This window comes from Scleropages formosus, chromosome 18 (genome assembly GCF_900964775.1).
Source record: "Scleropages formosus chromosome 18, fSclFor1.1, whole genome shotgun sequence".
Classification (NCBI taxonomy): domain Eukaryota; kingdom Metazoa; phylum Chordata; class Actinopteri; order Osteoglossiformes; family Osteoglossidae; genus Scleropages; species Scleropages formosus.
Window position 1 is genome coordinate 19,046,233 of NC_041823.1, and position 16,033 is coordinate 19,062,265.

The window sequence follows — 16,033 nt, forward strand, 5'->3', positions numbered from 1 at the left end:
GCAAATACAATCACATCAAAAGAGGCTCTGTAAACCCAGGAAGTGCTACTTGAATGTCACTGTCTCTATATTTTGAAAAAATGCCAATAGAGTTGTGATACAGAAATACAGGAAGGTATCTTACATTTTAATTCACAACTTTGAGAAGAAGTAATTCAAATTATAAGATACAAAAACAAATAAATTACCTTAAATAAATAACTGGTAGCAATAAATAAATAAATACATAAATAACATAAATAATCACAAAAAAAAAAGTGAAAAGGGTAAAATCAGAAAGGAATTTCTCTCCCCATGATGATCATAGGAAAGGCATTTTTTGTGGCAAGCAAAAAGAAATGTGACTCTTATTTGGCCTTTGTCACAGAGCTGTCAGTGCCTTAACTTGAGGCTCAGGAAGACTCGCAGTGCCCAGTCACAGAAAAGCCTGAACTTCTGAAAGAGCTCGAGAGAGGACTGGACCACTTCCCACTCATTAACATCGGTGGATGGCAGCGAAGGAGAAGGGGTGGGAGGCCGGAGAACCTGTAGTTTTGTCATCTTTGGGGAGAAAAAATGAAATGCATTTTAGAAATATTTTCTGTGAACATTCTTTGCAGCAGCCAGAAAGCAAGCGGTGTATTCGTGATTCCCAATATTGCAAAAATGACCTTCAAAATGACAAAGTGCGGCTAACCTGTCGCTGGAGGGAGAACTTCAACAACTTGAGGTGCTGAATGAGCTCGCCCAGTTTTGGGAAGGAAGCATGTTTGCGATTCTTTAATGCTTTATTCAGCCACTCGAAGTGGAGATCAAACAACTGTATATCGGAATGGAGCTGAGCGAGGGTAGATTTCACCTGTAGACAAAACAGAACGAGGACATAGAGATTTAAACAGATCACTCGTTTTAAAGTCGGATTTATTAATGCGTAGCATGCACGTAGGAAGTCAAGTCAAGCAGATACCTCGAGAGTACTGAGATCGGCGACCCTGTTGGCCATTGCTGGTAGGGTCTTGAACCTGTGCTCAATATCCGTGCCAATCACGTGATCTTTCTGAAACGCAGACAAAACAAGATCTGTAAGTTCCTTATAACTACAAACAAAAATAAATCTACACAAACAACACAAAGAGTATTATAGGTCTTGTATTTCTTTCCTATTGTTGGTCTATGCTGTCACTTCGCAGCAAGTTCAGCTTGAGCCGGAGCTGGAACGAATTCATTGCATTCAAATTAAAATGTTGACAACAAAAGTGACCTGAAACCATGGGATGTTTTCAAAAGTGGAATAAAAACACGCACAATGACTAAGAAAGGAATAGGCAACCCAAGGCTTGAGGGAAAGTCCAGGGTCAGGACTAAAAAAAAAAAACGGGCAATTATGCAGGGAACTGAAGGGCTACTTGCACTTCCTACGATGGCCGCTGGGGGCAGAACGAGCAACCTACTGGCAATACCTCTCAACAGGACTGATCATAACTTCTATTAACTAATACCTCTGATTAGTAGCTGCACTCACTAAACCAAACTTACTTCTAGCTATTAGCTACATTTCAGTTTACTCTGAGTTGTATGCTGCTCTGCGGGAAAGTGTCTGTTAAATAAGAAACGTAAATGTGCATTTTAAATTATTATTATTAATTATTATTATTATTATAAAGAATGTTTTATTAAAATAAACTGATACATTGACTTTTGCCAAAATTCATAGGGAAGTCATTCATGCTCTTCTATGCCATCAGGGTTTAATTTCTATTTGTTCTTCTTACATTTTGATAGGTACCCACAATGGCATGCAGAAAGTAATGTTGTTACGAGTTATTCTTCTTGTTTTTTAGCAAGAAGACAAAAGGAATTGCCTAACTGTGACGCATCACTGCAGCTGTCCTCTATAGGAACAACTGTTGTGTGGGAAAACAGAGTATAATTGAGAAAAGCATCAGCTGTTTGACATATTGGTTGCCCCACTGTTTGTCTGCTTAAGGACCCACTTCCTCACTACTTATCAAGTGCATTTCCTTTTGCTGTTTTTGCTTTTTGGGGATGAATTTCATGCACTCTACTCTTCTTACAAAAGCTCTCTTCTCTCCAGTTCCGTGTCTTACTGTACTGCTGCATTTAAAGGATTCTTGCTGTGTTTGTTTGCTTCTCAACTCCCATTGAAGGACACATGTATAATATGTGAAGTTCTACTTTATCATGTCTATATAAGTAGTACGCCTGTTTATGTCATGATGTGTTACTTGCCAAGGTGTTGTGATTCTTTGTGCAGCATCATCCTCGTTGCTTTCTCATGCTGTCAGTGCCCTTCTGCCTCTCCCCACTTTCTGGCACTGCAGCTACCGTACATCATCCGCTCATTCTGTCCACCTCATTCGGGACTTTTCTTTGTCCTCCTCTTATCCCGATCTTCTGTACATCTCGGATCATTACCTCGCTAAAAACACACCGCCCCCCCCCCACCTCGACAACCCATCCAACAACCGCAATCTCTTCTTCCTGAATGCAAATGCAGGAATTTGATAAATCTCCGATCTCTATCAAGGCACTTTGCTGTGGCGACCAAAAACTAAACATTAAATGCCACACCTACACAACCACAACTATTCACAACATCAAATGTGCACAGTAACACATTCACACAGCCGGACGCAGAAACGCACATACACTGAGACACAGTGACATGTACACAGGCAGGCACGCTGCATTTTATTGCCTTCGAGGGGACTTTCCGTTGACTCCCATTCTATTTTTCTTTCCCAGCCTTGACCCCTGTTAAATGGAGCTACACACATTGAGAGGAGAAACCAAAATAAATGGTTCATGTCTCTGAAAACTGTTGCGCAAATATTTTCAAAGTGGCATTCCCAGTGAATTCCCTTGATGTCAGAAGCTTATTATTCTTCACATCTGGGATTCATATTAACAGGTACTTGCAATGGAAAGCTTTCAGAACATATTTGCATTGGAGCAAATATACATATGCATACACACATCCATAGTGCATTCCAATTAGGGAATGTGAGAATTGCAACCCACATATATAAGCATAAACAACCAACAACTGTGTATAAAGCGAATCTACACACATGCACATGCACAAACAGTCCAGCAGGCACAGGAACACAGGTGCGATGAGAGCCCCAGCACTTCACACACAGCAGCCACACACTGATTTTTTTAAGAAAAACTCGCACTTACAAACCTCTTTCATACCAGTTCCAACATGACTCCTCAAAAAAAAAAAATAATAATAATTTAGCAATAATTTAGTAACTGTGTGAAATCAATTGTCCGCTCTGTCCGACATCTTTCCGAAATCCCACCGTATGCTGAGCGCCAAGAGGAGAGGTGAACACTGTAAACCATGACCCTCGGTAGTAAGGAAGGCTCACAAATCTGATGACAACTAGTCCTAATTACAGCTAAGTAATTGTCAATGCATGCGCACAACTTTAGACAACTGGAAAGACCTGCAACATAAATAAATAAATAAATCGTACAATGAAGTAAATAAAAATATGAATTAAAAAAAAAACTTACCAGGAGCTCCTGGGTCAGTTTCAGCAGATGTCTGGTCTGATTGGTTATTTCTGCTTCCGCAATTTGGCGATGGTGGGCAGGGACAGCGGAGGTCACCGACAGCATGGAGGCCAGTAGCAGCAAGCCAGCCAGGTTAAAGGGTTCAGCTGTCCACACTGAGAAAAAGAGGGCAATAACGTTACCGTTTAGAATCAATATCACAGGACCGGTTGCCATCAGCAGCATTCTTATAGCAAGTGAGCCGAAAATTTCATTGCCGCGCTTCTGCTCTGTAAAGCGTGGCCCACAAGAACATCTGCACAATTATTAATGCATACTATACCTACCATAAACCGCACACACACTTGAACGCACTGCACCAATTTGAAATACAGTAAACAACATTTTTCATTTTAGACACTGAAGAATCACTGTTATTTACTATGATTTTTACACGCACAGCGCTCGCTCCAGTTCACGGTGAATATTGTGGCCCTTGGCCAAAAACCAGGTTGAAGACCCCTGGCACAGGGCTGTATGGACAAATGAGCAGTATGAATAGGCCCTTTTCCATCCTTGATGCAAAATCCCCCAACAGTCAGTACAAACTGGCCTTCACGACAATCTTAAGCAGATGCCAGGTAATAAACATACAGTATAAATTCAGCGCGTGCCATGCTGCAGTAAGTCACATGCGCCGGTATTGCGTAACTTGATCAGCGCAGAACTCGTCACGTCCGAAAGGTTCTAACGGCGACTGAACGTGGGACGCCACTGGTAACTTAGCAACGCGAGCCTTTAAAAACACAGGGGAATGTTGTGCACCTCGACCCTAACCCTAAACCCCCCCCCCCCCAAGCCCCCATCCCGCTATAACAGAGACTCCTGACACAGACGCACACAGAAAAAAGTCCAACATATTACAATAACTTAATGACAACTCAACTGAACACCCCAGCAAAAGTTCGCGAAACACTTACATTTCATATTTCTTCGGTCCAAGAAATAAAAACAGGTGTGTAAATCAGTAAAAAAAGCAACAGCAGAGGGCGGATATAAATAGTTAAATAAATAGCTGGATAAATAAGCAAATAAACAAACGAGCGGTTAGACAGATCGATAGGTAAACCGCTGAATAAATAAAATAAATAAATAAATAATAGGCAGGCGGGCACGGGTCCGAACGTGTCACGTGCTCCAGGAGTTCTTCTCGCTCGTGCCGCTTTCGCGCGCTGAGGGAAGCGGGGGGGAGAGAGAGAGAGAGAGAGAGAGAGAGAGTGAGAGAAAAAAAAAGGCTGAATGAGTGAATGAATGAAAGCGCAGGTAGACACGTGAGCTAGCCGTGAAAAACAGTGTTAGGAAAGGTTTTCTGTAGCTGTGGAGTGGTGGCCCAGCTCCGTCAGCGCCCACAGACGGATTTGAGACAGACAGACAGAAAGAGACAGAGAGAGAGACAGAGAGAGAGCGAAAGACTGAGAGACAGACAGACAGACAGGCAGGCAGACAGACAGGCGGAGGGATGAAGCGGCTCGATAGGTCGCTGCCTCAGTTAGAAAGAGAAGGATGTGAGTGCACGTACGTCTTATTTTTCGCGCAGTGAAATGTTTAGGCTTGTTTAAAACTTCCTTTATAAAGACGTCGGGGTGTATGACACATCGCCTGAGTCACCATTTCATTCATAAAAAACACACACACACTCTCTCTCTCTCTCTCTCCCTCTCTCTCCCTCTCTCTCTCTCTCTCGCGCCCCCCCCCCCTTCCTCCTCCCTTTTCCCTCTCAGCGCCCCGTCTGTCTCTTCAGCGAAATTTTACAAAATGTTCCGTTGTTTTTCTTTTTTTTTTTTTTTTTTTTTTGTATCACTTTCCCTCTCTCTATCTGTGTCGATAGGGCGGCGTGTGTACTTCCTCTGTGCCCCTCTCACATTTTCTCCCTATCGCTCCATCTCCCTCTGCTTCTATCTGTTCATCTGCACATCTCTTCCCTTCTCTCTATCGGTAAGAGTTTAAAAAGGCCATTGTTTCTCTTTATATCAGACTATCTGCAGCCCTCTGTCCTCTCCACTACCTGTCTTTACCTCTTTCTTTCTCTTTCTCCTCATCCTCGCAGAATATTGCCCCCGTGTCAGTCGTCCTAGGTGGCACGGTGGCACGGCGCCTGGGTGGTGCGAGAGAACGTGGGTTTGATCCCCGCTCGGTCTGTGTGGAGTTTGCATGTTCTCCCCCGTTTCTGCGTGTTTCCTCAGGGTGCTCTGGTTTCCTCCCACCCTCCAAAGACATGCTGTTCGGGTTCCCCCATGGTGTGTGAGTGACGGAGAGAGTGTGTTCCACTGATGTATGCATGAGTGACCCAGTGTAAGTAGCGTATGTAGCAGTGTAAGTCTTCGGGTGCTCTGGTTTCCTCCCACACTCCAAAAACATGCCGTTCAGGTTCACCCACAGCGTGTGAGTGACAGAGAGAGTGTGTTCCACTGATGTATGCATGAGTGACCCAGTGTAAGTAGCGTATGTAGCGGTGTAAGTCCTTGGGTGCTCTGGTTTCCTCCCACATTTCAAAGACAAGCTGTTCAGGTTCCCCCGTAGTGTGTGAGTGACAGAGAGAGTGCGTTCCACTGATGTATGGATGAGTGACCCAGTGTAAGTAGTGTATCTAGCAGTGTAAGTCACCGCGGTGAATGAGGTGTGTGGGCTAGTAACACTATATAGTATCTGTTGTAAGTTGCTTTGGAGAAAAGTGTCTGCTAAGTGAATAAATGTAAATCCTGCCTGGCTGCCCTTCTCCTGCACGTGCACTCTGGACAATGTGGCATATGCAATGTCGTGATGTCATCCACACTTCGGTCCTCACAAGGAGCACATAATATCCTTCTCTCTGTCTCCCACCCAGGCCAGACCTCCTTAAGCCCTCCGTGCTTGTAATTTCCATGCATTTTTTGCCCCCCGCTCCCTCCCTCCCTCCGCAAGGGTAAGGAAAGAGTGAGAAAAATAAAAGGAGAGAGGAGGTGCGGGCAGCCTGTCGAGTGGCATGTCGAGACCCTGAGCGATCACCGCAGACCATTAACGCTGACACGCATGGAGCGAGGAAGATGAGGGTTGATGCGGCACGCGTCGCGTGCACGCACACACACGCGCGCATACACGCACGCGCTCGGACGCACGCGCTGACCCGCGCGTCTGGAAACAGTAAGTCAGGTGCAGCAACGCAGGCCCCGCTGGTGCAAAGGCAGAAATGAGTTTCCCGGCCACGAAGGATGCAGAGGGAGGCGATCGCGTCCCGGCCGGCCCCGCGGGACCCCGCCGCGCAGACAGCGGGAGAGGGGGGCGGTGGGTCTGTTTTATGCCGAATTGCTGCGTTACTGTTTTGTCCGGCCGCAAAGAAATGGAGCGGGAGACGAAGCGAGAATGAGAGGGAATGGATGAGTGTGAGGGTGGGATGGAGGGAGATATTAACACACTCGTTCTTTTCATTACCCACATCAAAGGGTTCTTTGAAGGCACAGCTGGGGAAGAAGAAAAGAAAGAGTGAAGTTAAGCGAAGTTAGTCACTCTCCCTCTCTCCGTCTGTCTCCCCGGCCGCCACCGCGGTGGTCTTCGGCGTAGCGGTAGCTGCACGCGCACGCCGGCCGCTTGGCTTGGCATCCGCGTATCTCCTCTATCCATCTGCATGTCCTGATGTCACAGAGGCACACACCTGTGCAGGGCTTTCATGTGCCACCCGACACATCAACGACCTGATCCGACCTCCAGACAAGGGCACGGAACGAGCCGCTCCGCCACAGACCTCAAATAAATCACTGCCTCCGAAGATCTTTGATCAGCCCGTTCAGCCGAACCGTCGGCCTGGCCGAGGGTGCGAACCGGGCGCGTTCCCGCGCTACGTACCGCTCCTCCTGCTTCTCTAAAAAAGTTCACCGTATAAACAACAATTGGACCTTGTGAGGCGAGCGAATGAAAAAAACGCGTGTCGCTTCAGCCCCCCGTACGCTTTGCCAATTTAACGGGCGGCGAACGTCGTACGGTAAATTGCTTCAGATCGCATCTGTCAAGGATATGGTGGCGAGCTGAAAACGGAGCGTTCGCTTTCATTGTCGCTCGGGCTTCAGATAAAGCGTTCACCTGCGCTGCGCGCGTCAGATAACGCCAGCAGCAAAATGACAACCGAGGGGCTGTTGTCCTGCTCTTGCCAGATGTGCGGCGTCTCATCTGGGCCTCATCTGCACGTTCGGCTTCCGCTCATATGCATATTCAGCACTAGACCTGACATGAGGCAACTCTGGAAAACTAAGCTGCCACAGCAGAGAACTCATGTTACCGGCTGTAAATTACGTGCAGCTGTCATTTTAATGTTTCCCCCATCATTAAGTGGGAATTCCACAAGGCCACAAAGTAAGCAAATTGTGCTTTGTTCAAAGCGCGGCGAGGAAGCAAAGTCGTTAAACGCTAACAGTTAGTGTTTTTCATGAAGCGCCGCCCGGCAGATCCTGACCCCGCGGTCCACTCCCACAGCTGGACGCGGGGTCGCGGGGCTGGGAATCCGTTGCGTTAACTCGCGTTCCCCCCCCTTCCTCGTCTCCAGCCTACGTCAGAGAGCAAGTGAGTGTGTTAATGGTTTTGTCTGGGGGTGAAGGGGGGATGAGAAAAAATAATAGTGACACACAAAAGAAAAGCATTGAGCAATAAAGTGACGTCCTTCACTCTCCCTTTTCTCAGAGTCAGTAATCAGTTATTCGACCACCGCTGTCACGTTCCAGAAAGGATGCTGCTTTTACATGAGCCTTGTGACCGTTTGCAGCTTAAAGCCAAAGCACCCCCCCCCCGCCAACGTTTCCTCTCTTCCGTTGGATGATCGGCATCATCGTGGCTTCGCGTCGCGCTGGTTCTGCCCTGCTCGCTTCTTCGGCTTTCTTCGCCGTGCAGGCATGGGAAGGCTGCTGAGATCCCTCAGGACAGGAGCTCTCCTGAATTATTTCAGAATAGAAACTAACATTCGCTAGTGAGGTGGCACAGCGAGTAGCGGCGCTGTCTCGCGGTGCCTCGGTGGTGCGAGAGGATGAGGGTTCGATCCCCACTCGGTCTGTGTGGAGTTTGCACGTTCTCCCTGTGTCTGTGTGGGTTTCCTCTGCATGCTCTGGTTCCCTCCCACAGTCCAAAGACATGCTGTTTGGGTTCCCCCAAAGTGTGTGAGTGACAGAGAGTGTGTGTTCCACTAATGTATGGGTGAGTGACCCAGTGTAAGTAGTGTATCTAGCAGTGTAAGTCTTTGGGTGCTCTGGTTTCCTGCCAGTCTCCAAAGACATGCTGTTCAGATTCACCCACAGTGTGTGAGTGACAGACAGAGAGGGAGAGAGAGAGTGTGTTCCACTGATGTATGGATGAGTGACCCAGTGTAAGTAGTGAATCTAGCAGTGTAAGTCTTTGGGTGCTCTGGTTTCCTCCCACACTCCAAAGACATGCTGTTCGGGTTCCTCCGTAGTGTGTGAGTGACGCAAAAGAGAGTGTGCTTCACTGATGTATGGTTGAGGGACCCAATGTAAGTCACCTTGGCGAATAAGGTGCGTGGGCTCATAACGCTCTCGCAGAGTTCACTGGTATCACTTTGGAGAAAAGTGTCTGCTAAATAAAAAAAAAAAAACGTACAGTGAAAGCGTTTACGTGCAAAGCGTCCGTTTGGACTTTCTCACTGACTCTTGCTTTTCGCTCGCTTTCCTCCTCCCCGTTCTCATTCCAGGTCTGCTTGCGTCTGCGAATGAGGAAATCTTTGAATGAACAGACTGAAGCAACAGACCGGGCAGAGCAAGAAGGACCGAGGAGGGGAAGAGACGGGGAAGGCCAAACCACGCAATAAGGAACTTTTTCCTGTGCAAACACTCTTTCCATGTGTGCCTCCCTCTCTGCCGCTCTCAGCGCAGTGTTAATGCGCTGTAGTGCCCAGACCAGCCCCTCTGCGTGAACTGCAAGCGGCTCTCTCTCACTCCCTCGCTCCGGCTGCCAGCTCCTCTCTTATTCTCAGTCGGCCTAAACATTCTTTCCTCTCTTGTCATTGTATGTTTCCTGTCTGCATCCCTCTCTCCATCGCTTCCTCTCTTCCTTCGTGTGGGAGTGCGAAGCCCGGGACAAGCTACATGGGGTTAATTGCTTGGAACTGCACGATGACTTAACCGCGTGTAATGTAAACAGCCCCGACGTTCAAAGGGGCCATCGCTTTATCAGCCGTCTACGCGGGACATCGCGAGAGCCTCGGCGGCGTGGGCGGCCGCGGGAGAGGGGCCGCCGGCGCTATTTTTAGCGCATTCTTCCTCCTGCTGAAAAGAGACCCTGGAGACATACTTGCGCATTCCTCTCACTTTCTTTCACGCCGTTTTTTTTTTTTTTTTTTTTTTTAAACGTTTTGTCCGGCGGACGCAACGGGAGGCTAGCCCTCTCAGAGCCCTTCTCGGCTTTCTCCACCCCCCCCCATTCCGTCTGTGTCAGGGAGACAGTGAGCCGTGCCGGTGTGTTTCTCAGGGAGCGGGGGCATGCTGACACACACGCACAGGCCCCGGCGAGAGAAAGAGTGAGGCGTGCGGACAAAGGGGGAAAGAATGCCATGACGTCCCTGTCTGTCCCACTGTGACAACACCGGGGACTAGGAGGCTCAATAGGCTCGTGGTGACCAATTCTTTGGTGACCTTTTAAGTCCTGTAGCCGGCTTGTGACATCTGCATATTACGTTCTAACGTCCGAACCTGGTGTTTCCCGTACGAAACATCTAAAGGCTTTGAAAAGGCCTGCGGGTCAGTCACTGCCACGGACATCATCCCGGGTGTTTATTTACGGTATTACCGGAATGCGTGCTGTCGGTGCGAGAGCTTCTCGACGTCTGAGCCGCTCGTTTCGGTGTAGGTTTGAGTCCGTTTGCGGTTTGCGTTTTCTTCCCATGGTCACCGGCCGAAAAAAAAATGCACGGAAGAGGGCGACGTTAGACGATTTCCGTACCCTCCCTTACCAACAAAACCATGCGAGCAGTTGCTGCGAGCCAAGTTCAACTCAACGGCGCTTTGCGCTTACCGAACCTTTCATTTCGTGTGCCGGGTTGTTTAAATGTCCTCTGCTAAGTATAAGTAACGCGAGTATTTTATCGTTCTCCGCGTGTGCTTGTGATGTTAGAGGGACAAGCGGTTCAGCATTAAGTGGAATCGCCTTCGTTCGTTGGAGTTGCACTTCTAGGAACGTCGGTACTTGTCTGTGAAAAAGAGCTTATAACCTACTGGTCTTCCGCTGGATAGCAGGGTGGTCGTGCATGCTGTTCCCTGAGGGCTGCAAATGCAATGCTTTTTATTCATACCTATTTTCCATTTGCTAGTTATCTGTATTATTTATACCCCTGTGTATTTTGTGGATCACATCAGCCAGACAGTGATACTTCAGAATACTGTATATGGGTATTATATTCTGCTAATTTCTCTTATAGTAATACTAGCTTGCTTGGCAAAACATATAGTTACATAGTAAAATCATGGTGAGGGGTGTGGTAGCATAATGGGTTTAGCCAGGGCCTGCTGTGTGGTGGGTGTGGGGTTCGAGTCCCGCTTGGGGTGCCTTGTGACGGACTGGCATTCTGTCCTGGGTGTGTCCCCTTGCCCTTCAGCCTTGCGCCCCGTGTTGTTGGGTTAGGTTCCAGTTTGCCAGGCTAAGGGGTTGTAGACACTGTGTGCATGTAAACTAATGTATGAATGTTAAATACTGATCATCTTCAGTTAAACTGATGCAACAAATTTAAGTATCGCTGTGGGTAGCGCACAGAACATGTACCGACTCATCACAATGCACAAAGAAAGAAGTCTTTCTCAGTTAGCAAACTTCCTCTACCTGAAGTTGTACATAATGAAATCTCCGATTGCCTCTAGGCCACAACTATTCCACTAATTCACGTGGGACTCGGTGTACAACAAGCTTTTGTTTCAGCTACCATCTTTCGGTCTTTCGATGTACCTAATAACGCTGTATTTCTCGGTACACGTCAGAAGCAGAACTGCAACCACTTAATGAAAAACATATTGCAGTATTTGTTTGTAAATGTGCTGCATTCCATAGTGTCTTTTTACATTTCTTATCATTTACCGGTCCTACTTGGAGTGTACTCGCCATTGCTTTCTTGAAGTTCACAACCTGTTGGATTCTTACCAGTCTGCCTTTCATTCCAGTTATTCCAATGACACCTCTTTCCTCTTTATTGATAATTAATAGTGCTGCCTCTCTTATCTATACTCATTCTCCTGGAGTGTTTCTAATGCCTTTGACCCAGTTCATCACTTTGTTCTCTATACCTTTTTCTGGGATCTCCGGGCTTCTAGAATAGCACTGGATCAGCCAAGAGGCAACTCAGTCCAACTGGCATGGTTCATGTTCTCTTCTCCCTTTGCTTTCTCCACTGATGTTCCTCAAGGAACGGTATTAGGACCTCTCCTATTAACATGTACTTACTTCAGAGGAGCACTGATTTCTTTATGTGAATGCTGCCCAGATTTTCCTCTTCTCATCGCATGACTGACACATCCAGTCAAATATCGCATTGTATCGCTACAGTCACAACCTGTAGTGGATAATCACCGATCAGCTCAAGGTGAATGGAAGGGCGATTTTGACCGCATCGCAGTGGATCTTTGGAGGTAACTCAGCACCCGAGAGAAAAACGACGCGCTCGCGAGAAGAGCGTGCAAAAGTCCTCGCAAACAGAAATTCACACCCAGGAATCTGGAGAAGACAGCTATTCCACAATTTTTGTGAGATTTCAGCTTCCAGTGTGTATCTCTTATTTACTTATTCACTGTAGAGCATGCATTCTTGATTAACCTTTGCAGCTAGAGTTATTACTGCACACACACATATTTTCAGAACCGCTTGTCCCATACGGGGTCGCGGGGAACCGGAGCCTACCCGGCAACACAGGGCGTAAGGCTGGAGGGGGAGGGGACACACCCAGGACGGGACGCCAGTCCGTCGCAAGACACCCCAAGCGGGACTCGAACCCCAGACCCACCGGAGAGCAGGACTGTGGGCCAACCCACTGCCCCACCGCACCCCCTGTTATTATTGCAGTAATGCAGTAATTCCCCTTCATGTCAGCATTTGCATTTTTTTATCCTGCCTTATTGTCACGAGCTTTTCATTGTTGCATATGCTTTAGAAACATTTACATTTACTTTTATTCATTTAGTAGATGCTTTTCTCCAAAACGACATACATCCCAGAGAAGAATACGAGCGTATCACACGAACAGAAGAAGAGAGTAGGACACGGACACGTGATTCTCGAGCACAGCCCGTTTGTCGTATTCCACCGTATGAACCGGTGTCCATCACACGAGTAGATGCATAAAGGTTTCCCCATCAAACTTTTACTTACAGCGTCCTCACTCGCTGTCAGCACGCCCGTTCTGAATTACCTCCTAGTGACGGCGTGCATGCACTCCGCTAGGTCTCGCTCAGTGAGGTCCAATGATGCTGTCACATCTGTATTCTATTAACACCCACACATCTCAGTCTATCCCTGTCTGTGCAAGAAGGAATGAGGGGAATGTGTGGAATTAGCGAGTCACAGATAGAGGGAATTTCCCCGGAGAAGAACAAAAACAGACTGACAATGTAGGGGGCGGTGAGTGGGGTTGAGCAAAAGGACAGGAAAGTAAAGTGAATGAGGTAAGATCGGGGCAAAGATTCCTATTAGTCATTTGACCATTTAAAAAAAAAAAATCAGGAATGAACACAAATTAAACAGTTTACTTTTGATGTTAAACACCAGGAGCTCAGCGGACACAATGGCCTTATTGCCTTACATGATTTTTGCTGTTTTGAGTTCTTAAAAGGAAGTTTGTGGGTTAAGCCCTTAAAACCATTAAAACCATGACGAGCGGTATTACTATTCGCATTGGTAATTCCCCCTTTTTCCTTGTTTGATCCCAGTTCATCCCGTATAATGTTTAACTTCGTATCACTTTATTGCTTTTTCTTCCGTTCGTAATGCCGTCACATTTCCTGGTTGCAGACGGAGAACGCATATCTCCGTATTTAATTTCATTTTGCGATTTCCACGGGTTTAGATCAACGGTTGCAAAGACGGTGAACTAGGCACAGCGGAGTGGAATGCATGACCCCTCCTGACAATCATGTGTTGCTTCACTTCCGAAAATGTCCTGTTCGAATGCGATTGCCCTCAGTACGCAAGTCATGTCTGGACAATTTCCACGTGTGCAGATTTCCGTGCTTAGCTGCGCTGCCAGGCTCCCGCTGTCATTCATAAAAAGTTGAGATGCGCCCAGGAATTCAGGAGTTGATTAACACCGACAGAATTTTGTCCAGAAAAAAAAAAAAGTGAGACAAATTCCTTCTTATCCTCTTTTCATGTAGCCGTTGAAGCTGTGGATGTTGTTTAAAAAAAATAAAAATAAAAAAAGGACCTTACATGTGCATGGTATCATTTGCATTTACGCAGGTGTACATCTGAGAAGAGAGCCAGATAAAAGTTTCGCTCTTTGTGTTGTTTCAGGAATATGTTTCACAACAATGAAAGTTTATCTCAGTATACATACCCAGATAGTTTACTTAAGGGATTACTCAATATTAGCAGAAACTTTTCCTGGTCGAGTTCTCGAACCGCTAGCCCGCTTCCTGCTTTATATACTGTAAGCCTGTTGGATTTACCTTTCTTTATCCAGGGTAGCATGCGAGCTGTGATTCGTGACAATTTACCAACGATGAAGAGAGACCCCCGGTCACAGCTGTAGATGTAGATGAAGATGTAGACGATCGCGGTGTGCCGTGGCTCGGGGAGAAATGCCGTGGGCTTCTACGCGGCGGTCTCGCTCGGTCGAACTGGCCAATGTCACGCGTGTCCTGCAAGCATCTGGTCTTATTTACGGCATCTAAGAGATCCTGGGAGCAATACATCACACGTTCGAGACACTGATGAAGAAAAGGTCGTTTAGTATGAGCAGGATTTTAAATATTATTTTTCCTGTGAATTACTGCTGGAAAGACCTTTGACCCGGCCGTGCGAGCGCCACAAACAAAACAGCCAAAGACTTTTGGATGACATCAAAGTTGGGCTCCGTAAAATAAACAGAGCCATCCGATTACAGCTAAAAATACAGGCCGCTGTTGTCCGGCCGCGCTGCGTATGCACGGCCGTTTGGTGTGGGGTCCGCTCAGTCAACACGATGACGCAAAATGGAACAAGCTTCCAACTGAGGCCAGGCCTGTCGGAAACGAGGCCCCTCCCCGCAGCTCCTGAGCGCGGCAGAACGGCGGAGGACATTAGAGAAGGACCACCAAACCGAATCCAGGGCTCGCCCTCCGTCCCCAGCGCCTGCAGACTGGAAACAACCCCCCCACCCCCGCCTCCCCGCAGTAGGGAAGCTTGCCGCCATAACCTCTGCTAACAGTAGCAAGCCTCAGACTGGCACAGATGACATCACGGGGCTCTTTCATGAATAATGCTTCAATTACGTAATCGCCTGGCCGGGGAGAAAGTGAAACACCCCAGGGGCGAAGCTGTTTGTTGACTCGACCTCTCTCCGGACTGAGCAACTCGTGCTCCGTAGCAGGCGAGCGTTAAACCTTACTGCAAATGGGATTATCCTCAAATAAACCTGATTGGCAGGCAGGGCAGGCAGGCAGGCAGGCAGGCAGGCAGGCAGGCCTCGCCGCTCACTTCTCCCAAGCGGCGCATCATCCCCAGGGTCACAGATGTGAGACACATCCTGACTCAGTGATGTCACTCATGACACAGCCTGACACAAGGCTGAGTGCTCAGAGTCAGCCGCTGCACTGGGAAGCCATTCTGTCTGTCGTCTGTGAGAATTACCGTCGCGGCAAGTCCAGAGCCAGCGAGCGCAAAGCAGCTTTCAGCATTTCCTCCCCCCCGCGCTCATCTTGCTGTTCTTCTGCTGACTCAGCTGTTTTTGTAGGAAGCCCGTTCCCTTTGAAGCAGGAAAGAATCTTTCATTACTGTAAAGACCAAGTGAAATGGAAGGCGAGAGGGAACAATCGCTGTCTATTGTGTCTTCTGATAGAAACTTCCCCCGTTTGACCCTGCTTCTGGACTTCCCCCATAATGATGGCGCGATCCTAATTACAGAGCGGCTTTGCAGCAGGTGTGGAGTCGTGCACCTGGTGAGAGATGGGGGATGGCAGAAGCAGCTCCGTGACTGGACACTGTAGGCTATTGTGACATCTTTCGAGAGAGCGCTTTGCGCCTGGGAGTTGTGTAAGTAACAGCTGGTAGCATCGTGGTTAGAGCTGCTGCCGCCTTTGGATCTAAAGGTTTGCGGGTTTGATTTCACCCCCCATGGTTGTGTGACCCTTGAGCAAAGTACTTACCCTAAATTGCTCCGGTAAAATTACCCAGCTGTACGAATGGGTAACGTAATTGTAACCTTAACGTCGGAAGTTGCTACGAGATGTATGTCGCTTTAGAGAAAAGCGTCTTCTCAACGTGTAAGTGAGCATGTTACGCTTCAAGAGCGCCGTCACTGTCCCGCTCTTCCGTACTAATA

The 16,033-nt window shown here is 47.6% G+C and overlaps 1 protein-coding gene across 1 annotated transcript; it reads right to left on the minus strand.

Moving 5' to 3' along the window:
* Positions 1 to 208: 208 nt before the first annotated feature.
* On the minus strand, positions 209 to 5,114 carry il11a (interleukin 11a). Its single transcript, XM_018736324.1, has 6 exons — positions 5,084 to 5,114; positions 4,485 to 4,495; positions 3,526 to 3,680; positions 947 to 1,036; positions 677 to 838; positions 209 to 540 (listed from the first exon to the last, which is right to left on the minus strand). The coding sequence occupies exons 2-6, from the start codon at positions 4,489 to 4,491 to the stop codon at positions 373 to 375; spliced, it is 582 nt and encodes a 193-aa protein (XP_018591840.1). The 5' UTR covers positions 4,492 to 4,495; positions 5,084 to 5,114; the 3' UTR covers positions 209 to 372.
* Between the last annotated feature and the right edge of the window lie 10,919 nt (positions 5,115 to 16,033).